The following is a 17,899-nucleotide window of genomic DNA, read 5'->3' on the forward strand; positions in this document are numbered from 1 at the left end:
ATTTTAGAGATTGGGTAAGCAAGCAAGGGGAGGAGCAGGAGGGACAAGCAGACTCTGTGCTGAGCACAGAGCCTGACACAGGGCTTGATCCCATGACTCTGAGATCATGACCTGAGCCAAAATCAAGAGTCGGATGCTTAACTGTCTGAGCCACGCATGTGCCCCATTTTTTTAAAAAGATTTTATTTATTTATTTTAGAGATAACGTGCATGTGGGGGGGACATCAGTAGTTTATTTTAATCTGTTACCTTTTGAGGCCCATATATCTAATTCATAGCATTTTTTTTTTCTGCTTTAGACTTTTAAATGGCTTTTTTTTTTTTTTTTAAGATTTTATTTATTTATTTGTCAGGGAGAGAGAGAGCACACAAGCAGGGGGAGCAGCCGGCAGAGGGAGAAGCAGTCTCCCCACTGAGCAAGGAGCCCGATGCGGGACTTGGTCACAGGACTCTGGGATCATGACTTGAGCCAAAGGCAGACGCTTAACCAACTGAGTCACCCAGGCGTCCCTTAAATGGCTTTTAAAATTCTTATATGTATAAACAACAAATTATTTCATCTTTTCAGTTTTTCTATGTGTAATTCATGTGGGTGGGAAGATATGGGAGCTCTCATGGCAAGTCCTATTTTGAAACCTATTTTCTTCCACTCAGAATATATCTATCACTACTTTTTTCATTAAATAGCCATTTAAAAATGTTTTTAAAGAAATAGGCGATCTTGGGGCACCTGGGTGGCTCAGTTGTTAAGCGCCTGTCTTCGGCTCAGGGCGTGATCCCAAGGTCCTGGGATTGAGCCCCGCATCAGGCTCCTCTGCTGGGAGCCTGCTTCTTCCTCTCCCACGCCTCTGCTTGTGTTCCCTCTCTTGCTGGCTGTCTCTCTCTCTGTCAAATAAATAAATAAAATCTTAAAAAAAAAAAAAAAGAAATAGGCAATCTGAAGAAGCCTGTATCAAAGAAATTGAATCAAGAATTACTGACTTTGCTGGGCGCCTGGGTGGCTCAGTTGGCTGAGCGTCCAACTCTTGATTTCGACTCAGGTCATGATCTCATGGTTGTGAGATCAAGCCCTGTATTGGACTCCATGCCTGCTTAAGATTCTCTCTCTCCTGCCTCCCCCCTCCCCAAATTACTGACTTTGTAAAACAGAAAGCATCAGGTCCATAGGTGTTCACTGGTGAATTCTACATAATATTTAAAAAGAAATTTAAGGAAGAAGTTACCCTAATACCAAAACCAGATAAAGACACGTAAGAAAACCATAGACCAGGATGTCTCATGAACATAGATGCAAAAATCTTTATAAAATATAAGCAAATGAAATCCAGCAATGTATAAAAAGAACTATATGCTACAACCAAGTGAGTTTTATCTCAGGTATACACGTCTGGTTCAATTCATGTAATCTATCACATCAACAGGTTAAGGACGAAAAATCACATGATCATATGAATAGATAAAGAAGAAAACATTTGGCAAACTCGAACACTTAAGATAAAAACTCTCAGTAAATTAGGAATAGAGAGGAACTTCCTCAACTTGATAAAGAACCTACAGGTAACATCATATTAATAGAATCTCAAAGGTTTTCTGATCAGGAACAAGGAAAGTGTGTTACCTCTCATCATGTCTTTCAACATTGTACTGGAATCCTGCCTAATGCAGTAAGGCAAGGGAAGGAAATAAAAGTTACACCGGTTGGGAAGGAAGAAATTGGTCTTTGATTGGAGATGACATGATCATCTATATAGAAAACCTGAAAGAATTGACAGACTCATGGAACCTAGTGAAAAAGGACAGCAAGGTTACACGATACAAAGTTAATGAAAACTCACTTGCTTTTCTATATATCAGCATTGAAATTTGAAATTTATTATTTTAAAAAATATTTGAGAGCATGAGCAGAGAGGGGCAGAGGGACAAGCAGACTCCTTGCTGAGTGGGGAGCCCAAAGTGGGGCTTGATCCCAGGAGCCTGAGGTCATGACCTGAGCTGAAGTCAGATGCTTAACTGACTGAAATTAAGACATACTATACAATTGCAGTAATCAAGACAATGTGGAATTGATGACATAGATCAATGGAACAGAATAGAGAGCTCAGAAATAGACCATGTAAATATAGTTAGTTAATCCTTATAGAGGAGCAAAGGCAATAACATGAAGCAAAGATTAGTCTTTTCAACAAATGATATTGAAACAATTGGACAACCACATGCAGAAGAAAGAATCTAGACACAGACCTCTGTACACTTCATAAAAATTGAAAATATATCATACACATAAAATGCAGAACAATAGAACTCCTAGCAGATAGGAGAAAACCTAGATGACCTAATGACCTTTTAGATACAACACCATTATCCATTAAAGAAAGAATTGATAAGCTGGAGTTCATTAAAATTAGAAACTTGTGCTCTGCGAAAGGTAATGTCAAGAGAATGAGACGATAGCCACAGGCAGGGAGAGGGGGAAAATATTTGTGAAAGATGCGTCTGATGAAGGACTGTTATCCAAAATATACAGAGAGTCTTGAAATTTAACAGTAAGTACGTGAACAATCTGATTAAAAAGTATGCCAAAGATTTTCTCTGCCGTCTTGCCCTAGAAGATACACAGATGACAAGCGCATGAGAAGATGCCCTATATCCTCTTTCATCAGGGAAATGCAAATTAAAACATCAGTAAGATTCCACTGCACATCTATTAGAATAGTCAAAATTCAGAATACTGAGAACACTAAATGCGGAGAAGGATGTGGAGTAACAAGAACTCTCATCTATTGCTGGTGGGCGTGCATTCCACTTTGGAAGGCATTTTGGCAGTCTCAACAAAACTCAGCGTACTCTTACCATAGATCTCGCAGTTGTACTCCCTGATATTTACCCAGAGAAGTTGAAAACTAACATCTACACAAAAACCTGCACACAGATGTTTATATAAAGCAGCTTTATTCATAATTGTTGGAACCTAAAATAAACCAATGGGATATTGCTAAATGAAACAAAATAGAGAAATCTTATGCTGAGTGAAGGAATCCAGATTAAAAAAATTACGTAGTATATCTTTTTTTACACATGAAATTGTAGAAAACGAAAACTAATAAAGCAGATCACTGAAGAGTGTGGTCGTGGGGACTGGAAAAGGGATGGATGACAGAGGGGCTTAAGGATACCTTTTGGGTTAATGTGTGTGTTTATTATCTTGATGGTAGTGATGAATTCATAGACGTAGACTAAATCTGAATCAAACTCTGTACTTTGAATGTGTTCAGTGTATTATATGTCATGTATATCTCAAAGGTGTAAAAGACAATTAACTGATAAACTCACACTCCCTTATTTGTAAAACCAATAAAACAGGTTAACTTCTGTGCCAGTGAGTTATTAATTCTAAAAGAGAATTGGTAGCTCTTAAAAAATGAAGGGTAATCTAAAACTGTTGTAGGATGTTTACTTTTTGAAATGAATAAGATGCGGTAAATGTAAATAAGTTGTTCTGCATGATCAATTGATGTGTTTAGGGATCACTTAGTCACCTTAATAACTTTATTAATATCAGACACGGGACTTTCAGTTTGGCATTTAGAGAATTCTTTTTTTTTTTTTTTTTTAACCCTTTTGGTAACCTATTTTTCTGATGTTACCTTACTATAGAGGGCATATTGGGAAACCTTCTCTGAATGCTGAAGTGCCTACTATGGAAATTAAAAAGTGGGAAGGCAAAGTCTTAGAGTGAAAAAATGTGTTGCTTATTGTTACACTTGGTATTTTCACCTGTGTGCTCCATATCTTTCCAGATTTGTCTTTGCTTGTTTATAAATTCAGGCAATATTACCATTTCTTTTAGTTATTCTTTTTTTTAAAAATTAAGATTTATTTATTTAAGACAGAGTGCATGAGCAGGAGGGGTAGAGGGAAACGGAGAGAGAATCTCATGCTCCATGTGGAGCATGGAGCCCAACCCGGGACTCAGTCCCATGACCCTGAGATCATGACCCCAGCCAAAGCCAAGAGTCAGACACTCAACCCACTGCGCTACTCAGGCTCCCCTCTTTTAATTACTCTTTGTGGTACTCTAACCAGTTAATTGTCTACAATCACTTCTTTGTAATATATTTGTGGTCAAGTTTAGGTTTGTGGGGCACCTGGATGGCTCAGACTGTGGAGCATGTAGCATGTGACTCTTGATCTCAGGGTCATGAGTTCAAGCTCCACATTGGGCATGGAGCCTACTTAATAAATAAATAAACTCACCTTTAAAAAACATTTAGGTTTTCAACTGAATCTGCCTTTTCACTTGGGAAAAAATGATACTAATAATTTTTTAATGTGTTAACTATTTTTATTGTTTGATTTTAGGTCCATTGCAAAAGAACTTGCAGACTGGCTTATAAGCAACAATGTGGTAGAGCATATATTTGGACCAAATTTACATATTGAGGTTTGTGGAGAATTACTTGACTTCTCTGCTCTATTAAGAGAAGAATACTTTAGAAAATTAGTTATAATAAGTTTTTCTTTTCCAGATTATCAAACAGTGCCAAGTGATTTTGAACTTCTTGGCAGCAGAGGGGAGGTTGAGTACTCAGCATATTGATTGCATTTGGGCTGCAGCACAGGTAATATTAACAGCTTTCATTTATTAAGTGCTTCCTTATTATTTGTTTTAAGTGTTTTATTCCCTTATGAGGTAAGTTCTCTTATCCTAAAGTTCTGGCTACAGAAACTGAGACATAGAGAAAGTTGGGCATGGAATCTGGAGTCTGGCTTGGGAGTCTATGTCTACCATATTACAGGTAGAATTGAAGGAAACGAGAGTTAGTCAACTGGACATTGTACATGAAACCATCTTGGTTTATTAAGAGACATTTACCTATTATTTTTTGTTGATAAAGTAAACCTTTTTATCCTGAATGTTGTATTGGGGATTCTTTTTCCTATTATACTCTTTTCTTTTTTTCTTTAGTTTTTTTGTATCTACATGGTTCAAAATCCAAAAAATAAATATTAAAGTATATATTAGGTATTTTCCCTCCTCCAGTCCCTGTTTCCCAGGACTACCATTCTTCTAAGGTGCATCATAGATTTTCTACATAAATAGCTGACTGTAAGCTTTTTTTCTTGTCTTACTTTTTTTGGTCCTCTTTATTACAAATGTTGCATACTAAGTGGACTTGGCTTTTTTTCCACTTTATTTTCAAGATTATTGCGTGTCAATATATGAAACGATTTTTTAAAGAGGGCATAGTGTTTCAGTACATGCATGTATAATTTATTTAACCAATTCCCATTCATAGGCATTATTTTTTTCCCCAATCTTTTCTGTTATAAACAATGCTAAAAATAAGTTCTAACATGTTCATTTCATCTGTGTGCAAAAGATTTATCTTTTAAGGAGAATTGTTAGATTAAAGCATCTGTTCAGTTTACTTGTGGTACATAATGGTGTGATAATGCCTGTTTTCTCTCATCCTCGGTATGTTGTGTCCTCCTTGATATTTGTGTACACTTCTTGATATTTGCTAAACTGATGGGTGAAATGTGTATTTTAAATTGCATTTTGTTCATGTGAATCACAGTGCAAATCTTGTGTTGAAGAGCCGTTTTTGTTTCCTTTACTGCGAATGTCTGTTGATATTCTTCATCATTTATTAGTGATTTTACTTGTTCTTTTTTGTAGGAGACCTCTATGTATCAGTGAAATTGGACTTGTGTCTGTGTTAAGAGTTGTGACTATTTTCTGCTTTGATGTTGTCTTTTGGTTAAGGTGGTTTTTGGTGTTCAGTTTCAAGTTTGTGGTTTCATACTTGTGGTTGAATTTTTTTATGGCCTGTGGATTTTGTCTTATGGTGTGAAATGCCATTTCCACTCCAAAGTTTTAAGAAAGTTCTCCTTTAGTTCCTTCCTGTTTCAATTTTATATTTTAGTAGTCGTCGTCTTCTTTTTTTTTTAAGATTTTATTTGAGAGAGAGAGTGAGAAGAGCATGAGCGGAGGTGGAGGTGGGGCAGAGGGTGAGAGAGAAGGAGCCTCCCCTCTGAGCAGAGAGCCCGGCATGGGGTTGGATCCCAGGATTCTGGGATCATGCATGACCTGAGCCGAAGGCAGACGCCTCACTGACTGAGCCACCCAGGCGCTCCTGTATTTTAGTCTTTGATACATTTGGAATTTCTCTTGGTTCAAGGTGTCATTTATGTAACTTTTTCCCCTTTTTTAGTTATGTAGCTGTCCCCATTCCACTTGTTCAGTAATTCTTCTTTCCCTTATTGAATTGAGATACCAGTTTCATTTTGACTAGGTCAGTTTCTGGAGTCTGTAGACTGACCTGTCAGTATATCCAGTCATGATCTGTATACCAGGGATTGGTAAACTTTTGGCTTGGTAAAGAAGGCTTTTGGGCTGGCCCCTTCATTTTGTAAATATTTTTTCAACATAGTCTTGTACTTTTTTGGCATATTGCCTGTGGCTCCTTCCATACTGCAGTGGCAGAGTATAGTACTTGTGTATATATAGTATATATAATACTAACCGCTTTAAATCTTGAAATATTTCCTGTCTGGTCCTTTAAGAAAACATTTGCTGATCATGGGTTTATACTAATGTCTTTAGCTTTTGCTGTCTGTCTTTCTTTCTTTTTTTGTAGTATTTGTTCATATCTAGCAGGGCTGGTTTTTTTAAAAATATATTTTTAAAGAAATTTTCTTGGGGGGTGGGCGCCTGGGTGGCTCAGTCGTTAAGCTTCTGCCTTCAGCTCAGGGCGTGATCCCAGAGTCCTGGGATCAAGCCCTGCATAGGGCTCCCTGCTCCGCTGGAAGCCTGCTTCTTCCTCTCCCAGTCCCCCTGCTTGTGTTCCCTCTCTTGCTGGCTGTCTCTCTCTTTCAAATAGATAAAATCTTAAAAAAAAAAATTTTTTTTTCTGGGGAGGGGCACCTGGGTGGCTCCGACAGTTGAGCATCTGCCTTCGGCTCAGGTCATGATCCCAGGGTCCTGGGATCGAGCCTCGCTGCTTCTCCCTCTTCCTCTGCTCCCCTGCTCCTGCTTTCTGCTCACTCTCCCTATTGCAAATAAATAAAATTTTAAAAAAAGAATTTTTCTGGGGACACCTGGGTGGCTCAGTAAGTTAAGCGTCTGCCTTCAGCTCAGGTCATGATCCCAGGGTCCCGGGATCGAGCCTGCTTCTCCCTTTGCCTGCTCTGCCTTCAGTTCTGCTTGTTCTGTCTCTCTCTGACAAATAAATATATAAAATCTTAAAAAAAAAAAAAGAATTTTTCTGTTTTCTCATGTAAAGTTTAGCTTTGACTTATTCTTTAAAAATACTGTAATTTTAATTGTAATAATGATGAATTTGAAGAGAATCAAATTTGTCTTCCTATCCAAAGCTTTATACTGTTTATTTTCTTTCATATCATTCAAAGTTTTAAAGTTCCTTGTATATAAGTTTTATTTTATATTCAGCTTATTCTTAGGAATTTAAGTTATATTTATTTTTGCTGTAATAGCCAGTTCTCCCATTATACTTCGTCCATTATATTTCTTTCTTCCATTATAGTTGATTACAGTATATAATCATAAAGTTTTTAATTTTTATATATACAGTTTCAAATACATAAAGTTTCAAATTTTTGATAATTATGTGTCTTGAGACCTTACATCTTAGATTGGTTGTGGTAATTTTTCAATACTTTTTTATAACTTCCCATATTTAATATTGTATATTTATACATTACTATCATTTCAATAAATTAAGGAAGCACTTTCCGTTTCAGAACAAAGGGGAATTTTTTTTCATAATTTTCTGAAAATTTTACACATTTTAGTAGATTTAAAATTTTTATTTTGTTCACAGCAAGACTAGGAGAATAGGAGAATAATGATAAATATATCATTACAGAATAAATAGAAATAGTGGAACATTCTTTATTGAAACTGAAGTTCATCAAATTAATAACTATGATAGTATGGTCTGTTAAAGGTTTTAGCATTTCGCCCTAGCAAGAGTTTGAAGTAACCTAGTAAGGGAATAATTAAAAATTGTGGCATAGTCTGTGAGACAGTTTGCAAAAACTTAAAATATCTTTAAAAGATTAACTATAAAAAATAAATATATTTTAAGGGTTAATTTAATTGGGTCTTTCTATGGTTTCTTACTACTTTACTTCTGAATAATATACTACAAGAATGATCAGACATTTTTACATTTGAGGTTTTTTTTTAATTTGAGCACTAAATATAATTAATTTTAAAGTATCTGTGGTTGGTTAGCTTCATACAGTCTTGCTTAAGTCTTTTTTCCTCCCATGTGGAGTAAGTTTTTGAGGTCACTTTGCTCACCTGAGATAGATACATACATACATACACACACACACACACACACACACACACACACACACACTTCACTCATAATAATTGGATTGGCTTTTGCTCATTTCATTGTTTGTATCCTAAACCTTATGTTGGAATCCAAGGAGAAAATAGACAAAAATGGCAAATGAATTTGAAATTGTTAGAAAAAGTATTTGTAAATATTTGAAAAATGCTTATCTTTGTAATTAAATATAAGTTCAAATAATGTAATGGCATTTCCTTTTATTGGTTAATTCCCATTATGTTTAGTAATGCATTATATTGACCAGAGTATGGTATAACTTTGGGAAGCAATATAGCAGTTCTATTTCTGGTAACTTATTCTGTAAATACATGTACATGAATATGTTCGCTACAGCATTGACCATGCTAGCAGAAAAGGAATGTCACTGTAGGACTACTTAAATAAGTTTTGGGAAGTTCATATAATAGTATCCTTTGTGGCCGTGAGAAGGACTGAAGGTGCTGTATTATGTTCATGTGGAACAATATGTAAGAAATAGTTTTACTAAACACTGCATAAGTAATAGATCTTTTGAGAGAAAATCCCAAGTACACAGTGTATTCTCCCAATGTGTATTTAAACAGTTACAAAAAGAGGATGCATACATACATATATATGTATATATCTTACGTGTATATATATGTACTTTGCATTTATGCATGCCTGGAATCATTTGGAAAAATACACAAGAAATTTTAATAGGTTTGTTTGTGGGTAAGTTATCTGGGATAGATGGAAGACTTCCTTTTTATTGTCTATGCTTATGTAAACTTTGAAACTTTTACATGTGTTTATTAGTTTTTCAGTAAATAACAGACTAGTATATGAAGGTAAAGTAAATATTTCGACATTTAAATGACTCTACCATTTGAAGTTACTATTCTGGTTTGATTCGGTTACCTTTATATTTCCCTCTACATACCCTTTCGCTGTAAAATGTTTTAGTCATAGGACATCAAAAAATCCCTTTCAGAATCCTTGCACTCTATTGGAATTTATTGTTAAATGCTTTCCAGATTTGAAGAATGCTTGTGTTAATGCATGTAAGTTACTGATATAATAATTTTATCTTAATATGGAGCTAAGTTTTGGGGGGGTAGATCTTTGTGTCAATGACAGAAGTCAGATTCTCTAGGATTTAGTAGGACTTAAATGTCACCTGATTCAGATGTGCTTTATGCACATAATTAGATTCTCAAAAGGATTAGTGATGACTAATTTTAGAAGCACTGAGCTAGCTATACTCTAGTGCTTATTAGCTTCTGCATGTGTATTTGTATACATATTTAGATTATTGCTTTAATGAGACATTGCATACTACTAGCGTGTGAAGTTATGACTCTACTTGAGTTAGAATCTGGGCACTGTAATATCATTCTGTATTATATCTTAGATATTTGAATTTTTTCCTTCCTGGCTTTTTAGGAGCTTTTAACATGAGCTTTGTTCTTTTTTTATGTTGTCGGGTGTCTTCATGCATGCCTTTGTTATCCATTCATAAGAAAGATGACTAAGTAAGTGGTCTAGGTATTCTTGGCTGTTGTGAAATATTTTTTTATTAGAACTGTATCAGGTGGGACTTCTGTTTGGAAACATTTTCAAGGGTAGTGATGATAAAACAACTTGTACTTTTCTCATTAGAGTCACTAGGCTTTCTGCCTGTGGAACTTCTAAAAGAGAGGGTGAAAAGGGATACCAGTATCTATGCTTAAAAGCTATGGTTTTATAAAATTTTTTACCCAGGGGAGAGCCCTGGTGGATGGGTAGAATGACTAAGTTGGCTGTTTGTATTTTTCTGACTGATGGCTAACAAATATAGTTATTAAGAGTATTTAGTGAAATCCTGTATTTTTATTTCCATATCTCCTGCTGTCCATCAGATCTAGGTCTCTGAGTCCAGTATCTTCCCCAATTACAGTGGGAAGGTTGACTTATATACTCTGCAGCTCACTCACAAATTACTCTGAGCTACACCCTTCTCTACCTGTACATTTTAAAATGTATTCCCTTCCTGTTAGTCTTTCAAAAGTTTGTCGAAATCTAGTGTCTATTAACTCACATTTTCTTTGTGGGCTTTTTCTTTTCATTCTAAAATACAGTGATGATTGATTCTCTGCTATAGAAGATGAGGGAATTCTCATCTTATTTTCTATTTCCCTGTTTTTACTGTATTATTTGTACTTTTTTAAATTACATGTTTTAAATTCTACACTAGAACTATGATTTCTGCAGTTGTTTAGTGCTAATTTCGTATTTAGGTGTATGACTCACTACCAGTCCTTTTTCCTCATTTCTGTTTCTCTCATTCTAGAATTAATGAGTATTTATTCTTGTGGATTTCACTGAGTAGCCTTTGTTTTCCAGAAGGAGAAATTTGTGGATGTTCTATTCTGGGTTATTGCATACTTGCGATGTCTGTTTTCTTTGTACTTGAGAAGTGTTTGATTGTAAGATACCAAAGCCACTCTTATTTCCCCTCAAAACTTTGTAGTAGAAGACATGATTAGAGTTTTGGGATGATGCCTTTTAACACATCTCATCTTTTCAGTTACTACCAGACTTTTTGACTGCGACCTGCAGTATTTTACCATCCTTGCCAACATTTGTTACTTGAGTTAAAAAAAAAAAAAAAACTAGGTGTGTGCTTCAGCTGCATATATACTAAAATGATTAGCATGGCCCCTGTGCAAGGATGACACTCAAATTCGTGAAATAGTCCATATTTTAAATAAATAAAAATGTAGTCATTCTAGTAGGAGTGTGGTGATATCTCTCTGTGCCTTAATTTGCATTTACTTGCATTTCCTAATAACTTGAGCACCCTTTCATGTGCTTACTGGCCATTTGTATATGTCCATTCAAGTCCTTTGCCGGTTTTTGAATTGGGTTGTTTGGGAGTTTTCTTGTTAGGTTTAACTGTACTTTTTACCTTCGGATGTTAGTTCATTATCATATACAATTTACATATATTTTCTCCAACTCTGGGTTTCCTTTTGCTTTCTTTAAAGTATCCTTAGATTCTGAGGCACCTGGGTGGCTCAGTTGGTAGAGCATGGGACTCTTCATCTCATGGTTGGTGAGATCAAGCCCCACCTTGGGGATAGAGCTTACTTAAAATAATGATCAAGTATCCTTAGATGCACAAAAAAGTCTTAATTTTGATGAATTTCAACTATTATTTTTGTTGCCCACATTTTTGGTGTCCTAGTGATGAAACCATTGCCAAATCAAATGTGAAGATTCTCCCCATTGTTTTCTTAGCAGAGTTTTATGTATTTATCTCATGAGTTTAGGTCTCTTTACCCATTAAGACTTGATTTTTGTGTATAGTGTAAGGTAAATAATTTGTGACTGTCCAGTTTTCTCAGCACCTTTTCTTCAAGAGACTATCCTTTCTCCATTGAATGGTCTTGGCACTGTTGTTGAAAATCATTTGACCATTTATGTGAAAGTTTATTTCTGGGTGTTCTACTCCATTGGTCTATATATCTGTCCTTCTGCTAACGCCATACTGTTCTAATTACTCTTGTTTTCTTGGAGGTTTCACAGTTTTCCTTTTGAAGATTGTTTTGGCTTTTAGAACTCCTTGCAGTTCCTTATGAATTTGATGATTGGCTTTTCCATTTCTGACCAAAAAGGCTCTTGGAATTTTGAAGGGACTGTGTTGAATCTATAGATCGCTTTGGGGTAGTATTAACATACTAACCATGTTAAGTCTTCCTATCCGTGAATATGGGATGTCTTTCCATTTATTTAAACCTTAATTTCTTGGGGCGCCTGGGTGGCTCAGCCGTTAAGCGTCTCCCTTCGGCCCAGGGCGTGATCCCAGGGTCCTGGAGTTGAGCCCTGCATCGGACTTCCTGCTCTGCTGGGAGTCTGCTTCTTCCTCTCCCACTCCCCCTGCTTCTGTTCCCTCTCTTGCTGGCTGTCTCTCTCTCTGTCAAATAAATAAAAATTAAAAAAAAAAAATCTTTAGACCTTAATTTCCTTGAGCAGTGTTTTGTAATTTTCAGTATACAAGTATTTCACCTTTTTTTTTTTTTTAAGATTTTATTAATTTGGGGGCGCCTGGGTGGCTCAGCTGTTAAGTGTCTGCCTTTGACTCAGGGCGTGATCCCGGAGTCTTGGGACTGGGTCCCACATCAGGCTCCTCCGCTGGGAGCCTGCTTCTTCCTCTCCCACTCCCCCTGCCTGTGTTCCCTCTCTTGCTGGCTGTCTCTCTCTCTGTCAAATAAATAAATAAAATCTTTAAAAAAAAAAGATTTTTATTTATTTGACAGAGAGAGAGACAGTGAGAGAGGGAACACAAGCAAGGGGAGTGTGAGAGGGAGAAGCAGGCTTCCTGCCGAGCAGGGAGCCCGATGCGGGAGCTTGATCCCAGGACCCTGGGATCATGACCTGAGCCAAAGGCAGATGCTTAACTGACTGAGCCACTCAGGCACCCCTCACCTCTTCTGTTAGATTCATTTTCAAGTACAGTTGATCCTTGAACAGCACAGGTTTGAACCACCTGGGTCCACATACATTTAGATTTTTAAAAATTTTCTATTATAGTTTTCTTAACATTTTCTTTATTGTAAGAGTACAGTCTATATTATATTTAACATATTATAAGAGTACAGTATATATTATATATAACATACAAAATATGTGTTAACTTTTTATGTTATTGGTATTCTGGTTTAGGTTATTGGTTTATGTTTTTGCTTAGACTTATGGTCAGCAATAAGCTATTGATAATTATGTTTTTGGGAGTCACAGTTATACCCAGCTTTTTGACCGTACAGGGTATCAGTGTCCCAAACCTCTGTGTTGTTCAAGCATCAGTTGTATTTTATTCTTTCAATGCTATTGTAAATGGAATTGCTATCTTCAGTTCCTTGTCAGATAATTAGTTGCTGGTATATGAAAACATAGCTGAATTTTGCTTGTTGATATGTACTCTGTTACATTGTCTATTTGATTTTTAGCTCTACTAGCTTTTTATATGTAGGTTTTTCTGTATATAGGATTGTGTCATTTTTGAACAGTTTTACATCTTTTCTAATTTGGATGCATTAAATTTTTTGTGGGGGGTGGAGTCCAATAACTCTGGCTAGAATTTCAGTGTAGTGTTGATTAACAGCGATAAATATGAATATCCTTATCTTATTTGTGATCCTAGGGGAAAATCAGTCATTTATCATTGAGTATGCTGTTAGCTGTGGGATTTTCATAAATATCCTTTATCATATTGAGGAGTTTACCCTCTATTCTTAGTGTTCCAGGAATTTTTATTATGAAAGGGTGTTGGGTTTTGTCAGATGGCTTTTCTGCATCAATTAAGATGACCATGTGGCTTTTTTCCATTGTTATGATGTGTTAGAGTAATTCTCTTTTTGAACCACACTTGCATTTCTGGGGTAAATCTTACTTGGTCATAGTGAATGACCATACCTTTCCGTATGGTCTTAGGTTTGATTTGCTCATAGTTTCTGGAGGACTTTTTGTCATTTATGAGGTACTGCTTAGTAATTTTCTATGTTTATGAAGACTTTGGCCTCATAGAATGAGTTAAGAAGTATTTCCTTCTGTTCAGTTTTTCGGGGAGGATTTGAGAAGGATTGGTGTTAATTTTTTAGTTAAATGTTTGTTAGGGTTCCCCCAGTTAAGCCATGTATTTTAGTACCTTGTTGAAAGGTTTTTTATTACTGATTCAATCTCTTCTTATAAGTCTGTCGACCTTTTCTATTTCTTCTTGAGTCAGTGTAGGTAGTTTGCAAAGAATTCGTCCCTATCTTCTAGGTTATCTAATTTTTTGGTGTGCTGTTGTTCATAGTATTCTGTTAATTTTTTTTAATCTGTAAGTTTGGTAGTAATATCCCACTTGCATTTCAGATTTTTTAGCTATTTATGTCTTCTCCCTCTTTTTTTCAAGCTAGCTAAATGTTTGATAATCTTTTAGAAGAACCAACTATTGGTTTTAATTTTCTCAATTGTTTTTCTAATCTGTATTTTATATATCTGTGCTCTGATCTTTATTTCTGTTCTTTTAGCTTTGAGTTATAAAGTATGTTTATAATTGTTGTATCTCCTTGTTGTATGGAACCTTTTATTAATAAATTATATCACTCTTTATTAATCTTTTTAAAAAAAGACTTAACTGTAGGTAAAAGGAAACCATGTAAGTTTTTTAAGTTCTAATAGTGGCTGTATCCATATCATTGTATAACAGATCTCTAAAACTTTTTCATCTTCCAAAACTGTACTCATTGAATAATAGAGGGGCACCTGGCCGGCAAAGCTTGCAGCTCTTGATCTTGGGGTTATGAGTTTGAGCCCCACGTTAGATATAGAGTTTACTTAAAAATTAAACAAAAGAAAACCAGTAAGTCATTGAACAACAAAAACTCCCCTATTCTCCTTACTCACAGCTGGTGATGGCCACTATTCTACTGCTTGTATTGTTCTGACTACTCTATATTTTTCACATTAGTGGAATCCTATAGTATTTGTCCTACTGTGACTGGCTTATCTCACTCAGTGTAATGTCCTCATGGTTCACCCATGTTGTAGCGTGTGATAGGATTTCCATTCTTGTAAGGTTGAATTATATTCCATTGTTTGTATATGCCACAGTTATTTGTCAATGGTTGTTTACTTTGCTTTCATCTTTTGACTGTTGTAATGGTCCAATGAATATAGGTGTGCAAGTATCTCTTTGAAATTCTACTTTTATTTACTTATTTATGTGTATATGTGTGTATGTATGTAATCTCTACACCTCCTATGGGGCTTGAACTCACGACCCCAAGATCAAGAGTTGCATCCTCTTCTGACTGAGCCAGCCAGTCACCCCTGAAATCTTGCTTTTAATTCTTTTGGATATATACCTGGAAGTGGGATTGTTTGGTAATGTGGTAAGTCTTTTTTTCTAGTAACCTTTTAAAAATTTGAAGTCTATCTTACTTCATTTTAGTATAATCAGTCCAGCTCTTTTTTTTTTTTTTTAAAGATTTTATTTGTTTATTGGACAGAGAGAGAGGCAGCCAGCGAGAGAAGGGACACAAGCAGGGGGAGTGGGAGAGGAAGAGGCAGGCTCCCAGCAGAGGAGCCCGACGTGGGACTCGATCCCAGGACTCTGGGATCACGCCCTGGGCCGAAGGCAGACGCTTAACGACTAAGCCACCCAGGCGCCCCAGTCCAGCTCTTTTTTGCTTATTATTTGCATAAAATATCTTTTTTAATCCTTTAACTTTTAACCTGTTTGTTGTGTCTTTGGATATATATTGTGTCTCTTACAGACCACATACAGTTGTATCATGTTTTTAAAATCCATTCTACCAATCTCTTTCTTTGATTGCAGAGTTTAAGCCACTTACATATATATACATATATATGTATGTGTATATTTATATACATATTTATTTTTTGTTTAGATTTTTGTTTTCAGAGAGAGAGAGAGTGCAGGCATGGGGGGGGAGGAGCAGAGGGAGAGGGACAAGCAGATTCCATGCTAAGCACATGGCCTGATGTGGGGCTTGATAGATCTCACGACCTAAAGGTCGTGGCCTGAGCCGACATTAAGAGTTGGATGCCTAACTGACTGAGCCACCCAGGTTCCCCTAAGCCATTTGTATTTAAAGTAATTCCTCAAAGAGTGATTTACTTCTGACATTTTTCTGTTTCTTTTTTATATGTCTTACAGTGTTTTTGTCCATCATTTCTGTTATGGCCTTTTGTAGTTGTTTGTAGTTGATTTTTTGTAGTATGGATTTCCTTTTTCCTTTCTTTTTTTGTATATTCTGTAGATAATTTGTGTTTAACATCTCGAGATTCTTATTGTCTAATTTGAATTTGTCAACTTAAATAGTACACAAAAATTATGCTTCTGTATAGCTCCTTCTGCCTCATTTTTGTTTTTCATACAGCAGATTTCAACTTAATACATTGTGTGCCCAGTTATGTAGATTAATAATTCTTTTTGCTTTTGTTTGTGAAATCATATATCAAATAAAAGGTGGAGTTACAAATGAAAACAATAATACTAGCTTTTAATTGCCTGTGTATTTAACAGAGGTCTTTATTTTGTCACTGTTCCGTTTTTCATTTCATTCTGAAGGACTTCCTTTAGCATTTCTGGCAGGGCAGGTCTAGTTGTAGTGAACTCCTTTAGCTTTACCATTCCTTCCTCATAAGGAGAGTTTTTCCATTTATACAATTCTCAATTGAAAGTTTTCTCTTTCAGTCTTTGAGCATATCATCCCACTTCCTCTGGTTCCCAAGGTTTTTGATTAGAAATTGGCTGATACTCTTATGGAAGATCCCTTGTATGTGGTGGGTTGCTTATCCTCTGTTTTCAGGATTATTTTACTGTCTTTGGCTGTTATCAGTTTGATTATAATAAGGTTGGTGTAGGGCTCTTTGAGTTCATCCTACTTGGATTTGTTAAACTTCTTGGATTTGTAGATTCATGTCTTCCATCAAATTTGGACTTTTTCAGCCATTTTTTCTTCATATTTATACAAAGTATATATGTTTGTGTACCTTTTCTGGGATTCCCATAAGTGTATTGGTAGGTTTGATGGTTCCCACAAGTCCCTTAGAATCTGTTTACTTTTCTTTTTGTATTTCCTTCCTGTTCCTTAAACTCAATAATTTCAGTTTCCATAACTTCAAGTTTGCTGTTTTCTGCTTACTCAGATACGCTGCTGAACCTCACCTATTTTCATTTCAGTTCTTTTACTTCTCAGCTTCTAATTTCTTATAGCTCCTTTTTAGAATTTGTTTCTTCAATGATATTCTCATTTTGGTCAGGCACCGTTTTCCTGTTTTTGTCCTTTTCTTCCTTTAAGTCTTAGTGCATCTTTAAGGTAGCCGTTTTAAGATCTTTGTTGAGAGAGCCTGACACAAGGGCTTCCTTAGGTATATTTCCGTTGATTTATTTTATTCTGAAATTTCAGTGGGCCACACTTTTCCTATTTCTTCTTATACCTTGTTTTTGTGTGTGTTTTAATTGAAAACTGGACATTTGAATTTTGTAACGTGGTAACTTTGGAAATGAGATTCTCTTCCTTCTTCAGTTTGCCTTGTGTGTGGGGGGGATTTTTGTAGGTAGTGACTGTGCTAAGGATCAGCCTAATGTGAAAGCTTATGGTCTTCTCAGGTCTTTTCTGAGTCTGTGTCTTTTTTTGGGAATTCCCTTACATAAGTAGTTGTTGTTATTCAGAGTCCAGAAAAACCTGGTGTGGCTCCTTTAAGTCCTCCTGTAGTCATTTTAGCTGAGTTGGGTTGAAATAATGGCAGCCAGACTTTGTGTCTGCTACTTACTAATCAGATGTAGCAATCTGCAGTTGGAATGCAGAAATTTTGGACAAATTTATTTGGAGGACAAGATTATTATTTTTTTAAGTTTTTATTTAAATTCCAGTTAGTTAACATACAGTGTAATACTAGTTTCAGATGTACAATTTAGCGATTTAACACTTCCATACAACACCTGGTGCTCATCACAAGTGCCCTCCTTAATTCCCATCACCTGTTTTTTTTTTTTT

The 17,899-nt window shown here is 35.9% G+C and overlaps 1 protein-coding gene and 1 pseudogene across 1 annotated transcript in view; both read left to right on the forward strand.

Moving 5' to 3' along the window:
* Positions 1–17,899, forward strand: part of USP34 (ubiquitin specific peptidase 34) — a 237,202-nt gene that overhangs the window by 77,222 nt on the left and 142,081 nt on the right. Inside the window, 2 exon segments of the mRNA XM_040623443.1 lie at positions 4,360–4,441; positions 4,527–4,619. Coding sequence (XP_040479377.1) covers positions 4,360–4,441; positions 4,527–4,619 — 175 coding nt within the window.
* Positions 10,975–11,093, forward strand: LOC121101139 (annotated as a pseudogene).

This window comes from Ursus maritimus, unplaced genomic scaffold (genome assembly GCF_017311325.1).
Source record: "Ursus maritimus isolate PB19 unplaced genomic scaffold, ASM1731132v1 scaffold_6, whole genome shotgun sequence".
NCBI classification, from domain to species: domain Eukaryota; kingdom Metazoa; phylum Chordata; class Mammalia; order Carnivora; family Ursidae; genus Ursus; species Ursus maritimus.